Source organism: Trichosurus vulpecula, chromosome 1 (genome assembly GCF_011100635.1).
Source record: "Trichosurus vulpecula isolate mTriVul1 chromosome 1, mTriVul1.pri, whole genome shotgun sequence".
NCBI classification, from domain to species: domain Eukaryota; kingdom Metazoa; phylum Chordata; class Mammalia; order Diprotodontia; family Phalangeridae; genus Trichosurus; species Trichosurus vulpecula.
Window position 1 is genome coordinate 551,037,123 of NC_050573.1, and position 16,148 is coordinate 551,053,270.

The 16,148-nt window shown below is 42.2% G+C and overlaps 1 protein-coding gene across 1 annotated transcript in view; it reads left to right on the forward strand.

Moving 5' to 3' along the window:
• PDILT (protein disulfide isomerase like, testis expressed) overlaps positions 1-16,148 on the forward strand; it is a 60,441-nt gene that overhangs the window by 22,046 nt on the left and 22,247 nt on the right. The window contains exons 3-4 of the mRNA XM_036749244.1: positions 3,331-3,537; positions 9,758-9,891. Of these exons, the coding sequence (XP_036605139.1) occupies positions 3,331-3,537; positions 9,758-9,891 (341 nt within the window). The remainder of the gene's footprint in view (positions 1-3,330; positions 3,538-9,757; positions 9,892-16,148) is intronic.

The window sequence follows — 16,148 nt, forward strand, 5'->3', positions numbered from 1 at the left end:
CAAAATTTCTCAGTTGATGGACCTGTTCTATAGAAAAAAAAAAACATATGACCATATGACATGATCTGGACAACATTCAATCTTCATCGACTTAATTTTCCCAATGTAGATGGTTAGATCAAATACTTTTAAGCTCTCATTTAGGAAGTTTTTGCATTGTTCCGGGACTTTGTACAATCAACACCATGTCTTCTGCAAATAGGAGTAGCTAGGTGACTTCATCACCTACAGGGAATCTTTATTCCATTTTCACTCTTCACCGAACAGCCTACATAAAAGTAGCCAACACCTCCCCCCCCCATACACATGTATTCCTGTTTCATGACTTATTTTGTGTTTTATGTGTGCATGACATCTTTTCCTCGATCCATCTGGATGATTTTGTTTGGCCAACCCTTACCCATCTGAATCCGAAGAGACTGGTCTTGAAAAGAAAACCTTGAGATGTGATTGCAAACAGAGCTGCCGGTGAGGAGGTAGTGGTTGACTGAACATGATGGATGGGAAGTATCGAAAGCAATGATGATGATAAAGCAGGCAGGGGACTGAAATCAATCACAGAGTAAGGGGAAAGTTTCATTTTTTATCCATTGATTGGCAATGTAATGAAAATGATTATTCACTTTCTGATGCTGTTATGTAAGGAGCCGTCCTGATTGGAGAGCCAGTACCTGGATGGTGTTCCCTCCACCATTTAACTATTATTTCTGCCAAAGAACAAAAAGACCTTGTAGAAACTGGCTTTCAGTTGGACTTGCAATTTGTACATTTTTCTCCCTGTCCCCAGATGAAAAGGAAATTGATAAAGATAAAGTGTTCTGGTTTTAAAGAGAATCAGGACCATTCTCCTTCCCTCTTTTCTGCCCCCAACTCCCAACTCTATTTTGTGGACCCTTGGGTATAAGAGGGAAATAAACCAGGGTGGCTAATAATATACATACTGAATGACCATGCTATCACATGAAAAACAAAACCAGCACTTTTTTGCCCCTTTCCAAGCCTCCAACGATGGTGTGAATAAACCTCCCAAATGGAATTATGGATGAGGGGAGAGGGTTGAGTGTGACAATGCCAGTGTTTCCCGGATCATTCTCCCTCATATCTGAGCATTCTTGGTCACCCACCGGAATATTGATAGTGCCCAGAGGCATCTCAAAGACTCATCTAACAGATTATTATTTGCCGTGGAAGACTGTCACTGGGGCTGGGCCTGCTTTATGTGCTTTCTCCCTTTCCATTCTGCTCATATATCCAACCTCCCAAGCCTGCTCAGGGCTTGCCCTGATGACTGAGCAGTGTTTAGTCAAACCTATAGTTCTGGCTCTCAAAATTCCTCCTCATGAGGAGGTCGCTCTGGGATTGCATAAACTGGGTTGATTGCGCTAAGCCCGGGGCCTCAGATTTGTGCTGCTGCAAAGAACAGAAAGGTGCATTTACCACAAAATACCATATAGAGGGAGAAGTAGGGGGCACTGTGAGATGGTATTTGAAAAAAGACCCAGAGTCTGAGCTAATTAGAATGTCAGAGATTGGGGTGAAGGGGCTGGGATTAAGACAATGACTGCCTGGCCACACACCCCTTCCTCCTTTTGCACAAACAACCAGGCTGCAGGTAGATTTCTCCCCCTTCAACACTGCTGCGGATTTCACTCAAATATACACTTGGGAGGGAGTTGCTTGTCATTCCCCTAGGGGTGGCTTGAATTGCCAAAGATGCCTCTGTCTCAGAGGGCTTGGTCCTGACATCGAATTAAAGTCACCCATCCACTAAGAACGGCAACCTCTGGTACTGAAAAAACTGATGAGTGATCCTCAGGGTTCCATCCTGGGCCCTCTTCTTTTCTCCCTCTATAGTGCTTCACTTGGTGATCTCATCATCTCCCATGAATTTAATTGCTATCTCCACGATGATAGTAGTCTACCTTTCCTGCCCCAAAGTCTCAGCTGATCTTCAATCTTGCATCTCCGACTGCCTTCCATGAATCTTGTTCAGGAAATTATGTCTGAAACATATTAAACTCTTTACATCCAAATCTTTCCCCCTAAACTTTTCTCCCTCTTCCCTTAACTTTCCTATTACTGTGGGGCGATGCCATCCTCCCCATCCCTCAGGATGGAAACTTAAGAGTCCTCTGGGATTCTTCATCATCCCTCACCTCCAACAATCCACTCTGTTGCCAAGGCTTGTCAATTTTACTTTTGCAATATCTCTGGAATATGCCCCCTTCTCTCCTCTGACACTGCTATCACTGTTTTGCAGGCCCTCATCACTTCATGCGCAGACTATTACAATAACCTGCTTGTGGATCAGCCTGCCCCAAGTCTCTCCGCACTCCAATCCACCCTCCATTCATTGGCAAAAGGGATTTTCCTAAAGTGTAGGTTCTATCCAGTGACGCCTCCTAATTAATAAACCCCAGGGACTCCCGCTCATCTCCAATATCAAATAGGAAAGACTTTGTTTGGCATTTAAAGCCCCTCCTACCTTTCCAGTCTTCTGAAACATTCTTCCTACCTTGTCCCCTTCAGTTCAGTGACACCGGCCTCCTTGCTGTTCGTCTCGACGTCTGGCATTTTCTTTGGCTGTCCTCCACACCAGGAACGTTCTCCCTCTTCAGCTTTGTCTGCTGACGTCCCTGGCTCCCTTTAAGTCCCACTTTTTACAGGAAGCCTTTCCCTGCCCCTCTTTATTCTAGCCCCTCCTTTCAGCTAATCATTTCCTATTTATCCTGCTTATGATGTTTGCATATATTTGTTCACAGGTCATCTCCTCTGTTCGACTGTAAGCTGCTTGAGGGCAAGGACTATCTTCTGCCTCCTTTTTGTATCCTCAGCACTTGGCACAGTGACTGACACACAGCAGGAGCTTACTCAATGTTGATCCATAGGCAATCATCTACCTATAAAGAGCAGGTCTTTGTCCATTCACGTCCAACTCTCTGCGACCTCTTTTGGGGTTTTCTTGGCAAAGACACTGGAGTGGTTTGCACCATTTCTTTCTCTAGGCTTATTTTACAGATGAGGAAACCGAGGCACACAGGGTTCCATGACTTGCCTAGGGCCACACAGCTAGTCCGTGTCTGAGGCTGGATTTGACCTCAGGAAAATGAGTCTTCCCGACTCCAGGCCCAGCACTCTGTGCTCTGTGGCTCCACCTAGCTGCTCTACATCAACTCTACGCAGTAGATGTATTTGTCCATCAATCCCGGTATGTCCGGTCTTTTGTTTAGGGACACCGAAGAAGATTGCTTCTTGTTCTTTTCCTCTCTCCCATCTCTAACTCTATGCCCTTCCTTCATCGTCATTTTTCTTGCCTTGTTTCTTTTCCAGATAATCCTCTATCAAAACAATCCCAAAATCTCATAAAGGAAATGGGCAAAGCAGTGAATATAGTGGGAAAAGAAAATACTGGAGTCCTGTTTGGTAAAGTGAACATCACCTCTGAGAAGTTGTTGGAGCAAGAGTTTGCCATCAAAGACGTCCCCACAGTGAAGCTTTTTGTTGAAGGTCAAAGACAGCAGCCCATCGATTGCAGAGGTAAGTGGCCCTGGTCTCTTCGTCCAGATCCTCATTCTCGATGGAGCCCTGTTCTCTCTGAGAACTGGGTCAGGGGAAACAGTATCTGGACTGAAGGAAGGAGAGCTCCCTCTTAGGCCTAACTGGATAGCCCTTGTTTCTCTGACACTTCAGAGTGAAGGAGACATCCAGAAAACAAAGGCTGGGTGGAGAAGTCTCTGGATTTTCCCTAAATAATTCTCCAAACCCTTTCCTCTATACCCATGGTATGCTGGATCTGTTCTCAAAAAGCACTGTTTTCTGACTATCCCACACTTTGTTGGAAATTCCCCAGTCAGGTCACCATGCTCATCAAACATTCAGAGAACACCTACCATATACCAGGCCTCTCGGATTGCGGAGGTGCTTCTGACATGGAGGGGCTTGTCGGCTGGTTGGAGAGACTAGACTATTCTTTGTCCCCATCCTCCCTCCTTTTATAACATTATAAGGCAGCACACACTTAGTGTCCAAAGTACGGGAGGCACAGAAATTGCCACAACATCTTGGAGAATAGAAAAAAGATCATTTTAGGTTGAAGGGTGAGGATGGTCAGGGAAGGATTTATGGTCCTCAACTGCATCCTTGTCTTAGGAATCAGATATTCCAGGTGTGCTTCTCCAGCCCCTATCCCTGCATCCGCCCAACTGGAAGGGCACCCACGTCTCAAAGCTAGAGCTGGGGCACTGGGTGATGAACACTAGAGAGAACAGAGCAGGTAGTCTGTGACCAGGATTGACTTTGGTTCACCGAAGTTCTCAGAGTGGCCAGCAGAGGGCAATGGTTTTATGTACCAAAATTGCCAGAACAGCTAGCAGTCAAAAATTAACATCTGTCTAGGTTACGTAAGAGGCAGAGCAAACACCATGATCTGCATGAACAGCAGAGTTGTGGGGCTGCTGGGGAGTGAAGGGGGGAACAGGAAACTGATTAGATGTCAGGGAGGATAACCTCTGTTCTAGCAGGCCACTTTTTGAGGGACCTTATCATCAAGGAGAGGGCTTGTTTCTTCTGGAGGCTGTCTGCCTTACAGTTAAAGCCTAGAAAATCTCATTCTAATATGTTTACTTCTGGGCTCGGGATTTGAATACAAAGAGCTATTGGTGAGGAGGGATCTGATAGGGAGTTTTTAAAAACTGCCCAGGGTAGGCGACTGTATTTCCATCTTCCCAAAGACTCCAAAGATTGGGGGGCTAGGTGGAGGCCAGAAGATGGGAGGAACTGCCTGAGAGGGCCTCAGGTTTAAAGGTGTTTTTCTCAACTAGTCTGGGCAGCCTTTGGTCCTCCATTCCTTCTGTCTGGAGGGATGGGCCTGAACCATGGGCCAGCTTTCTTTCGGTCACGTCTAAACTTGCCTGGAAGCAACACAGTAAGGTTACTGCAACTTTGGGAAGCTGGATGGAACTGGACAGGATCTGTGAGGCTAGAATATAGGGGAATCTGGGAATATTTCATCTCTGAGACCCCTCTATGAGGTAGAGTGACTTGGAATTTATCATAGGCGATGCAACATTAGAGGCATTCTAAAAAAATTACCAAACCCTATTTCATTTGAGGCCTTTCTGGAATATAACCAGAACCAAGGAAGATGGTAGGAAATAAGCTGGGAACCTGGGTTCTAGGCTCAGCTATGCCATTAAGCAGCTGTATGACCTTGAGTAAATCACTTAATTTCTCTGAACCTCAGTTTTGTCACTTACCCGATAGGAATAATGTCTGCTCTAACCAAATGGATACCATAATATCTACCTGCCATTCTTCACGGGATTGTATGAAAATGCTATGAACAATTTAAAAGGGAAGTATTATTTAAATGTACCAGGCAGATGGAGTTTTGTACTAATTTAAGAGAGCCATCAAAACAGTGCTTATTCCTATGCAGAGACATCTATGAATAAATGAGAGAAAGAAACAGCCCTACTCGCGATCTCTGTAAATCATTCACAATGAATTTCTGGCTCAGTCATGCTATCATCTGACTTTTGAAAGACATTGACTCAAGCCATTTGCCAGGAAATGGGCTGAATCAGGCGGTGCCTGCTGCTGTCATTTTGTTGTTCCACCTGCATGTGGGTGACCAGGACAGCCACGGTGACCTGGAACAGGACATATTGCCAGGCATGCGGGCACCTCAGATCTGTGAAGTTTAAAACTATCAATGAAACTACCATTCTTTCCTTTCTTAGGAAGAATAGGCAAAGTCCATTCGAAACCTGTTTCTGAGAGTCAGAGCAAATGCAGTATTGATGGGCCTGGCTACCCTGAGATGAGGCATCAGCTGCCAATTCACAGATATTGACTACATTGTGGGTTATTAATGGCAGTGAGGGATTGAAAAAAAGAACTGCCATTTATATAGTGCTTAAATGTGAACTAATTTCACCTGAATGATCTCCTTTGAGCTTTACTGAATAACTCTGTGAAGTGAGGCACTAAAATTATTACTATTCCTATTTTAAAGGCAGGAAAACTGAGGTGGGGGGGGGGTTAGGTGATTTTTTCCAAAATCCCGTAACTTGTACCAGAAGTGGAGTTTGAACCCAATTTTTCCTGCTTCCAAGCCAAACGTTCTATCCTCAACACCATGCTGCTTCCTGGGGGAGATGTAGGACGTCATGCTTTGCAGAAAGTAAAGAGCCACTTATCCTCCAATTATTTATTGAATGTAAGGATCACAGATAAGAGCTGTGCCTCACACATTCCTGATTTCCTTTGGTTAGCTATTATGGCTCTATTGGCCATAAATTTATTCTGGTTTTCATAAGTCCCAAACACCTGGACAGAACTCTCCCCTTCCGCTGCATTACCCTCCACATCTGATAAGCCATGGAAATCAAATTTTATGCAACCGTCACCTGTCTGGCACCCTTTAGCATCAGAGGACCCTGGAGGGTGGGAGTCCCAATTAACGGGCTTTTTCCTCGGTTTGTTGTCTGACCCTTATTCTTGTGATTCAGATCCACTCTCTGCTGAGGGGAAAATTCTTTGTCCCTAATACTTCTCCCTTTAATTTTCTTTTCCTTCCATTTTAGCTGGACCTCTGCATAGTCTTCGTAGTCCTCCAAGACCTCTGCCCTCCAGTTAATCTATGTCCTGTGGAACCCCCACTTTATTATAAATAAATCCCGCTTCATCTTTACTGCGCAAGGAGGTAGAAAAAGCTAACTTCCTTGTCCTCACTGCCACTTTCTTCCTGACCTTTGTCACCATCATTTAGTAGTGTCTTCTTTGAGGTTCGGTCTAACTGGCTCTATCTTATTCTTAGGTACTTGTTACATTCATTGATCAGCATTCTTTCTCCATCCATTTCTTCATTGCTCCATAGCTTTGAATCTTTCTCTCCACCCCAACCAATTCCCTTTGAAACTGGCCTCCCCTCACTTCATACTGAAACTGCTCTCCAAGCTACCAGACATCATCTCCTAAGTTACTGGCATTTTCTCAGTTCTTCTCTCCCTTGACCACTCTGCAGCTTTTTATACACTCGACCACCCCATCCTCCTGGATATTCTCTGCTTTTCTGGCTCTCCTCCCTCTCATCTAGCCATTACTTCTCAGTCTCTTTTGTTGGACTATCAAACATTTTCTGTCTACTAAATGTATTTCTCAAGGCTATGTCCAGGGACCTCTTCTGTTCTTTCTCCATATTCTCACCCTTGTTTGCTGTTGTTATGTTCTTCATTCTCAAAGAGGACTGATGACATCAGGAAGGTGATGTGTTGACTAGTAAATGAATTGGACTAAGTGAGGCAGAACTGTGTGTAGTCATCAGCCTCACTAGTGATCTTATCAATTTCCATAGATTGGTCATATCTATATTGATGACTCCCATGTTTATATAGCCATCTCTAGTCTCTTGCCCAAACTATGGTCCCATATGCTTGACTATTTGCTAGACATCTATACCCAGATCTCAGTTGTCATCTCAAGATCAACATGTCCAAAATGACATTTCAACTTTTTCCTTAAGGCCTCCATCAAACCCCTCTACGAAAATCTCCTCATTCTATTGATGCCCCTACCATCCTTCCATCTCCAATTCACTCAGTTTATAACTATGAAATCATCCTTGATTCGTCCCTGTCCCCCACAGCCAATCACTTGCCAAGTCCTGTTGATCCTCTCTCCCTCCCCATCTCTCTCTTCTGTTCCATTTTCTCCACCTTCCTAGTCATCACTTTGGTCCAGATCCTGGCTAACTCTTGCCTAAACTATTATAACAGATTTCTAATTGATCTCAGTGCTTCTAGTCTCCCCCATCTCCAATCCATCCTCCATGGAGGTATAAAGTGAATCTTCCTAAGACACAAATCTGACCAGTCCTTCGCTCAAACAGTTTTCATGGCTCCCTATTGCCTATGATAAAACACAAACTCCCACACCTGGTGTTTAAGACATTCACAATCTGACTTCCACCTACCTTTCCAGATACTTTTCATATTATCCCTCTTAAGGAATCTGTGGTCCACTCAAAGTAATCTCCTAGCTATTCCCTGAACTTAACCTTCTATTTCCCACTTCCATGTCTTTTCATAGGCTGTCCCCTTGCTTAGAATATACTGCCTCCTTATCTTTCCCTTCATTCAAGGCTCAGCCCAGGTACTCCCTTCTCCCATGAAGCCTTGTCTAACTTCTCTAGTTAGTGATGTTCGCTTCCTCCTCAAATTATCTCGTATTTGTATATATGTGTATGTACATATACGCGTATGTCTGCCTAGCTGTCTGTCTATCTATCTATCTATCTATCTATCTATCTATCTATCTATCTATCTCTGTTTTTATCTCTCTGGGAGGTTGTGAACTTGGGAACGGGCAGGACCTGTTTCCTTTTTTTTTTGCCATTTTATCCTCAGCATCTAGTATATGGCCTTGCAACATAGTAAGCACATAATAAATTGGTGATGATTTAAGTTCACTATAAGGTGACCCAATGTACTTTCTTTTAAAAACTTTTAAAAAATTAATTACTTCTTGGAATTCTTAGAATTTAATTAATTCTTAGAAATGAAATGTAAAGGAATGGACCGCAAAGGACTAATTCCTTTCTAATAAATTAATTCAACATACATTTATTAAGCACCTATTCTATGCTCAACACCTATCAGGCTTCTGCCCTGCTATAATAGAATTAAAGGCAGCTTCTCTGCCCTTGAGGAGCTTATAATCCAGTTCTCAGAGAGAGCTTAAAGTAGAGAAGGAAATGGATGCCCAAGGGTTTATGAAGGGTGATTTGGATCATTATTTACTTGTTCAGGAAAGCTTGGCAATCAGCAGTGGCCAGCCAACCCTAGAATCTCTCTTCACTTATTTGGCATCCCTGAAATTTGTTGGGCCCGTTATATGGACGTTTTCCTACCCTTTTGAATAACTGATGCTTTCATTCCCATCTGTGCCCAAGAATACCAAGACTGTCTCTAGTCATCACAATCAGGGTTGGTTAAAAAGAATTCTCAGAGGCACCTTAATTTAAGATTGCTGTTATAAATTTTGAAAAGTGCAGACTATTACTCAGATGTGGAGAAGTTCTGGTGGCAGAAAGAAGAATCTAGAAAGAGAGTGTGAAGGGTGATAAGAAACATTTACATAGTGTGTATTATGTGCTAATCCTCAAACAACTCTGTGAGGTACTTGCTGTTTTTGCCCCCACTTTACAATTGAGGAAACTGAGTCAGAGTTTAAGAGACTTTTGCAGAGTCACAAATCTAGTAACCTGTGGGCAAATTTGAACTCAGGCCTTTCTGACCACAGGCCCAGTTCTCTAGCCACTATGCCATCTAGCTGCTTCAAGAATGAATGGATCAGGTATAATATTTGAAGTCATGAAGTCTTGAGTTGGAATCCTAACCCAGACACTTACTAGCTATATGACCCTGGGTAAGTCACTTAACCTATTTTGCCTTAATTTTCTCCTCTGCAATATAATCATAGCACCTACCTCCCAGGGTTGTTGTCAGGATCAAATGAGATATGTTTAGGGTACTTTGCAAAACTTAAAGTTCTCTATGAAGGCTATTATTATTATCATTGTTGGAGGAAGACAAGTCCAGAGAGGCACAAGAGTGGAAACAAGGGTCCGAAGAGGTTAGAGTCGGGAATGATGTAAAATGTGTAGAAACCTGGCACAGTGCTAAAGACACATTCCTCTGCGGCTACCCACAGACACAACGTACTGGCTGATCATTCTGGCCATTTCTTATTCCAGGTGTCATTGAAGCCACAGCCCTCGTTGCGTGGTTGCGGAATCAAATCAGACTCAGCATCATGTTGCTCACTAGCCGAGAGCAGACAAGGGCCTTCATCAGCTCCAGGAAACTGACTGTTGTTGGCTTCTTTGAGGTAAGAGGAATGGGGACCCCATCCTAGAGCTGGTGCAACATCCCTAACTCTAGTGCTATGAACCTCCCTGTTGGTTAGAGTGGAAGTGAGGGAGGGAAGGCGGTGCAGTGGAAAGGCCACGAAAGGAGGCTGTGTAGAGTCCAGGAGCTCTACCTTCAAATTCTACCAATTACCTGCAGGGTCTTCAGTCCTGTGTTGGAGACTCCTTGCTACCAGTAGCTCTCTATTCCTCATTTAGATCAATTATACATCTTGGTTCATAGATCAGATTTCATTCAAATCCGCTGAAAATTACAGAAGAATCAGAGGATTATAGATCATAGAGTAATAAGAGACCTCTGAGGCCGACCATTTGTTTCAACAATCTGGCTAGCAGCTGCTGTGGGGGTGTAAAACCAACAAGAACCAGCTCACAGAATGCTGCAAGCCCAGGTCCTTTTGATCTGCTTTACTAAGAAAAGCAACATTAAGGGGTTAACAATCTTACTTTAATCCAACATACAAATAACATCCACCTAGTTCAGGTGGAAAAGCCAGCACCCTGAATTACAGACCAAATACAATTCATAGTTATAAACATCTGAGTCTTCAGTTGAGGAGCTCATTACAATGGCTGTTCCAGAGTCACACACCACTCTTGCTGTGGCTAAGAGCTCCAAGAGAACACTAACCTCTGTGCTTATATATCCTGTTCAGGGCCCTCGGGGCCCTGACCTCACCCAGGCTGGGCGTGGAAAAGTTCCCCACCCCCAATATCACTTCAGATACAAATCAATGGCTCCCAATTGTCTCAGTGCTGAGAAATACAAAAGCATCCCACTTTATCTGCCCCATTCAAACAAAGGCCAGAATCATTCAAGGTCAACAGCAAAAAGTCCCACCTTCATTACTATTACACCATTCCAAACCCCATCATTGGAAGACCAGAAATGAAAGTGATTTGTTCAAGATCTCCCAGAGAGTAAGCATCAAAGGCAGAATTTGAATCCAGGTCATTCGACTTCAAAGTCAATGTTCGTTCTAAACTCTTGGGCTTTTGTCTTGTTTTAAGGTTCATTGTGGTACAGAAAAAACACCACTGAATTTGAAGCCAGACAACCTGCATTCTAATAATAATAAGAATCATTTATAAAGTGCTTACCTATATGCCAGGGACTGTGTGAAGCGAACTACAACTGTTTTCCCATTTGATCCTTGTAACAACCCCGGAAAGTAGTTTCTTTATTATTATCCCCATTTTACAGATGATGAAACTAAGGCCCAGAGTCACACAGCGAGGAAGTGTCTGAAGCTAGATTTGAACTCAGGTTTTCCTGCCTCCAAGTTTGTTGCTCTGTCCGCTGCACTCGGCTACTGTGTTACCTTAATCTCTCTGAGCATTGGTTTCTTTATTTGTGTAAGGAAGGGAGCGCATTATGTGACCTCAAAGGTCAAAAAGACAATCCTTCCAAACAAGCCTATGCTCCCAAGCTAGCAAGCAGAACAATTCCGACTTCATGTGTAGTTCTGATACCCTCTGATGTTGTGCCAAATTGGGCCAAAATCAGTTCTGAGCTTCACTGTGGAACAAATGGAAAAATAAGGAATAATGAGCAGTTGGGTTGGAACAGAGACAACACTTCACTGAATGAACAAGGTCAAGTTTCTCTGCTATCTCACTCGAATTCAATAGATCCTTTATTCTCTGGGTTCTGGTAAGTATTTCCTAATCAGAAAATCAATCTGGCAGTGAAAAATAAAGGAAAAAAGGCCTTAAATTTCAGAGCCAAACAAAGCCTAAGTGAGAAATTTGAGTGGTAATTAGTATGTAACCATTGTGGGATGTGAGTAGATAGAGCACTGAGCCTAGAGTCAGAAAGACCTGAGTTCAAATGTGGCCTCAGACACTTACTAGCTGTGTGACCCTGGGCAAGTCATTTAACTTTTTTTTTTTTTTTACTTAATCCACTAGAGAAAGAAATGGCAAACCATTCCAGTATCTTAGCCAAAGAAACTTTATTTACAGCATGATCCAAAGGGTCATGAAGAGTCAGACATGACTGTCAGACACAACTGTCCGACTGAGCAACAACAATGTATCGTTTTAAATGCTGAGTTCTAGAGTTTGGATAAGACACGGTTCTTGCCCTCATGGAGCCTTTAGTCTCATAGGGATAAGTTAACAAATAGACAACTATGAGCTACACATTTCATGATACTTTTAAGACCTTTAGAGAGCTATTAATGGAAGATACTCTATGAATTCCAAGGAGGAACCGGACAAGGGCATCAGAGAATATTTTATGGGAGAGAGTGCCTGAATTGAGCTTTAAAGAATAGGTAAGAATTCACAAAACAAAGAAGGAAATAGAGGGTATTCTAGACATAGAAAGCAACATGAACAACATGAAGATAAGAGAGTGCAAGGCATGTGGGGTAGCAGGGCTGGAGAATAAAAAATAGCATAATTTTTCTGGTGCATAGAAAATATGAAGATGATAATATGGGATAAGGCTGGGAATGTAACCTGGTGCCAGATGATGGAGAACCTTAAATGCTAGACAAAGGAATTTGAATACTTGGTAGGTAGTAGGAACCAGTGATGACTCTGGAGCAAGGGGATTCCATTATCATCCTATGTAGAAGAAAAGGCAAACTTAATAACAGTAGAATAGTAAGAGATGACATTTAGATAATGCTTTAAAATTCACTAAGCACCTTTGCAAATACCAGCTCGTGTTAGCCTCACTGCAACCTTGTGAGGTACAGATATTATTCTTCTAATCCCCCACCCCCAATCTGTAATATCACTGGTATAAAAACCTTCCAGTGAGGAAGCCATCTCTATCAGAACAGATCAGGGTCTATTTTGTGTCTTGTAACCTTAGGGCGTTACTGGGGGCATTGAGAGGCAGTGATTTTCCCAGGGTGCCCAGGCAGATTCTTGCCTCTATGTTTTTTACTCCAATTCCATCACTCAATCCATTATGTCACATTCATGCTCACATCAGCATGAGCAAAATAAGAGCATGCCAGGCATTTGTGGTATGAGAAGACAAATGGTTTGGGCAAATACTATGTTAAGCCTCTGCAAGGAGGACAATAAAGACCAAGGGACAGATTCTGGATGTGTTGCAGATGCAACCAAACAAAATCGGTAACTGGAAGTGGGAGGTGAAGGGAAAAGAGGAGCAAAAGATACACCTAAAGTACACACTTGAGAGAGGGGTGATGGTTGGTACCACCCACAGAAAAGCTAGTTTTGGGGGAAGGGGAAATAACCTCATGTGAAGGATGAAGGTCCCAGTCAGACATCTAGGTAGAAGGGTCGTGTAGGTTGCTGGAGATATGAGTCTTTTACATAGAAGTAGTTTGCTGAAGCCATAGGAATGAAGGAGATTGCCATGGAAGAGAGTAAAAAGAGAGGCAGCCAAGGACAGATTGTTACGGGAAACTAATACAAAGACAAGGAGCGAATGAAAGAGACAAGAGGTTAGAGAGCATAGAGAAGGATCTAGAATGGGGCATCTCAGTAGGAAGAAGTAGTTAACTGTGTCAAAAATGTCAGAGAGGTCAAAGCAGATAAAGACTGATGACCTTTAAAAAATAACATCAGTAGAATTGTTGGGGCAAAAGCTACATTGAAAGGGAGTGCAGAAAGAATTATAGTTAACTTTTTACAAAACTTTAGCAACGAAGGGGAAGAGAAAGATAGCATTTGGATGGCTAAAATCATCCAGGGAAAGCTTTCCTAAGACTGCTAAGACCTGAGCATGTTAGTAGTGCTGTGTTTGAAATCCAACAAAAAGGCAGATTGAGGCAAATCTCTGAGCAAGGGTGTGCTGCCTGTCAATAAATGAGTCAATGGTTTACCTCCATTTATGCCAAAGACCCAGAGCAAAAGAACAGTTCACCTTATATAGGGTTTGGGAAATACGGAACAAGGAATAGAATAGGGTAGATGACACCATGGGAGTAAGAGCAGGATTGATTACAAAGCTGAAGCACAGGATAAAAATGATTTGTTGGAAGTTTGGTAATGGGGTCTAGCAATGGCCACCCCACCTTCTTCTCTCAGACTTAAAAAGTGAGTATTATTTGAATGAAGGCTTGAGATGGTGACCCAGCCTTTTGGACAGCAAACCAGACATCTTTGAAGGATAGCTTGGTGGTGTAAAGATATTAGGCCCATCTTCCTTGTGTTCATACACACCCCACAAGGTCAGTTAAATTCCTTGAGGCAAGAATAGATCAGTGATTACCAGGGGAGCTGGATTTTATAAGGTAACTGAATCTCTGAACCAAGTTCAGAGACAAAGAACTATGACTTAAATAGTTACAGGACAAAATCAATTACTTGTAAGTAGGATCAACAAGAAAATGCCATAGGATCAATTCAGTCTTTTCAGTAGGCATATGGAAAGGAACCAACAGAGGAGATATTGAAAATGTGCAAATACTTTTCACAGCTAGGAAAGGTATTCTTAACCAACCAAGGGATATAGGCAATTACAAAGGACAAAATAGATAACTTTGATTACATGAAGCTGAAAGGTTCCTACAGAAACACAATTAATGCACCTAAGTAAGAAAAGTGATGGAATGGGGAAAATATCTTTGTACCAATTTCTCAGATTTTTCTTGGCTTGGTATCCAAGATATATAGATAACTAAATGTAAATCCTAAAAGCCATTCTCCAGTAGATAAATGGTCAAAGGTTAGGAAAGAACTGTTTTCAAAAAAAGAAATGCAAACTATTAACAACCTTGTGAAAGAATGCTACTGATCCCTAATAATAAGAGAAACGAAATCAAAACAACCTTGAGATCATAATAGATGGTACCTCGCACTCGGCAAATTGGTAAATATGAAAAAGGTATGATAAGTTAATGTTGGAAGGGGGTAGTGATGGGAAGATAAGCACACCACTGCATTATTGGTGAAGCTGTGAATCAATATAACCACTTTGGAAAATACTTTAGGATTATACAGATATAGTGAAAAAAGTACCCATACCCTTTGTTCAGAGATTCTACTACCAGGCATGTATCTCAAGGAGGCTATTGATAAGAAGAAAAGTCCCCAGATGCATTGCAATATTTATAGTAGACCTTTTTGTGGTAGGAAAGAATTGGAAACAAAGTAGGTTCCTATTGACTGGGGAAATGGCTAAACAAACTGCAATACATGAGTGTAAGGGGCTTACATTCCAGTACCTCGTAAGAAACAATGTATATGAGAAATACAGAGATACATGGAAAGATTTACATGCTCTGATTCAGAGTGAAGAAACATACACAATAGCTACAATATAAATGGAAAGAACAAACACAAAATAATAAAAATGAATGTTGAAATTGCAAAGAACCAACATGACTCCTCAGAAGAGATGTGAGATGACACACACATTCCACTCTTTTGCAGAGGAGGGAGGTTCAGGGGTGCGATATGTTGCACATGTTTTCAGACATTTTGATGTATTAATTGGTTTTGCTTAGTTTTTTATCTCTTCCTCTTTTTTTTCTTAAAAATGTTGTTTGATACGTGGGATGGCTCTCTGGGAGGGGAAATACTCTGGTGATCTAAAAGCATTTTGCTTTCACATATACCTATAAAATATTTTAAAATAGAAAATTCATGAAAGAGGAGGAAATGATAGTTGGAGCAGGGTCCTAGTAGAAGGAGGGAATGGGATTGAGGGTACAAGTACAGGGATTATACTCATTGAGAAGTTGGGATACCTTTTCTTATAATATCAGGAGGGGAGAGTGGGTGATGTGGCCAGCACAACCTAGCTGGAGATGGGGATTTCATGGAACTCTCAGCAGTGAATTGGGACAATGAGCCATTTGCTATATGTGGTTCATGTGTGGTGGTGGTTGTGGTTGGTGGGTGAGATATTGGCTACCCTTTGGATCAAGTAGAAAAAATGGAAAGGATCAGGCAGTTGCTGTGGGGAATGAGCTATGTCATTTATAAAGGTAGAGTTGGATTGTCAAGTTGGGACACCCCAACTAAGGTTATATACCACAAGTATATGAGTTGGGAAAGAGATTAGAATAATGTACTGTTTCATTTTGTTTTGTTTTACATATAAGGAACCCTTGGAAAAGGAAACTCACTCTACCAATGGAGATCCATACATTCTCTGTAACATATAGCATCTTTGTGGCATAATGCAGTGAAAGATTTAATGACTTGCCCAGGGTTACACAGCCAAATCTTTTGTAAAAGGCAGAATGGCTGACCCAATGCTCTTGTATCCAGGTAGTCTTGA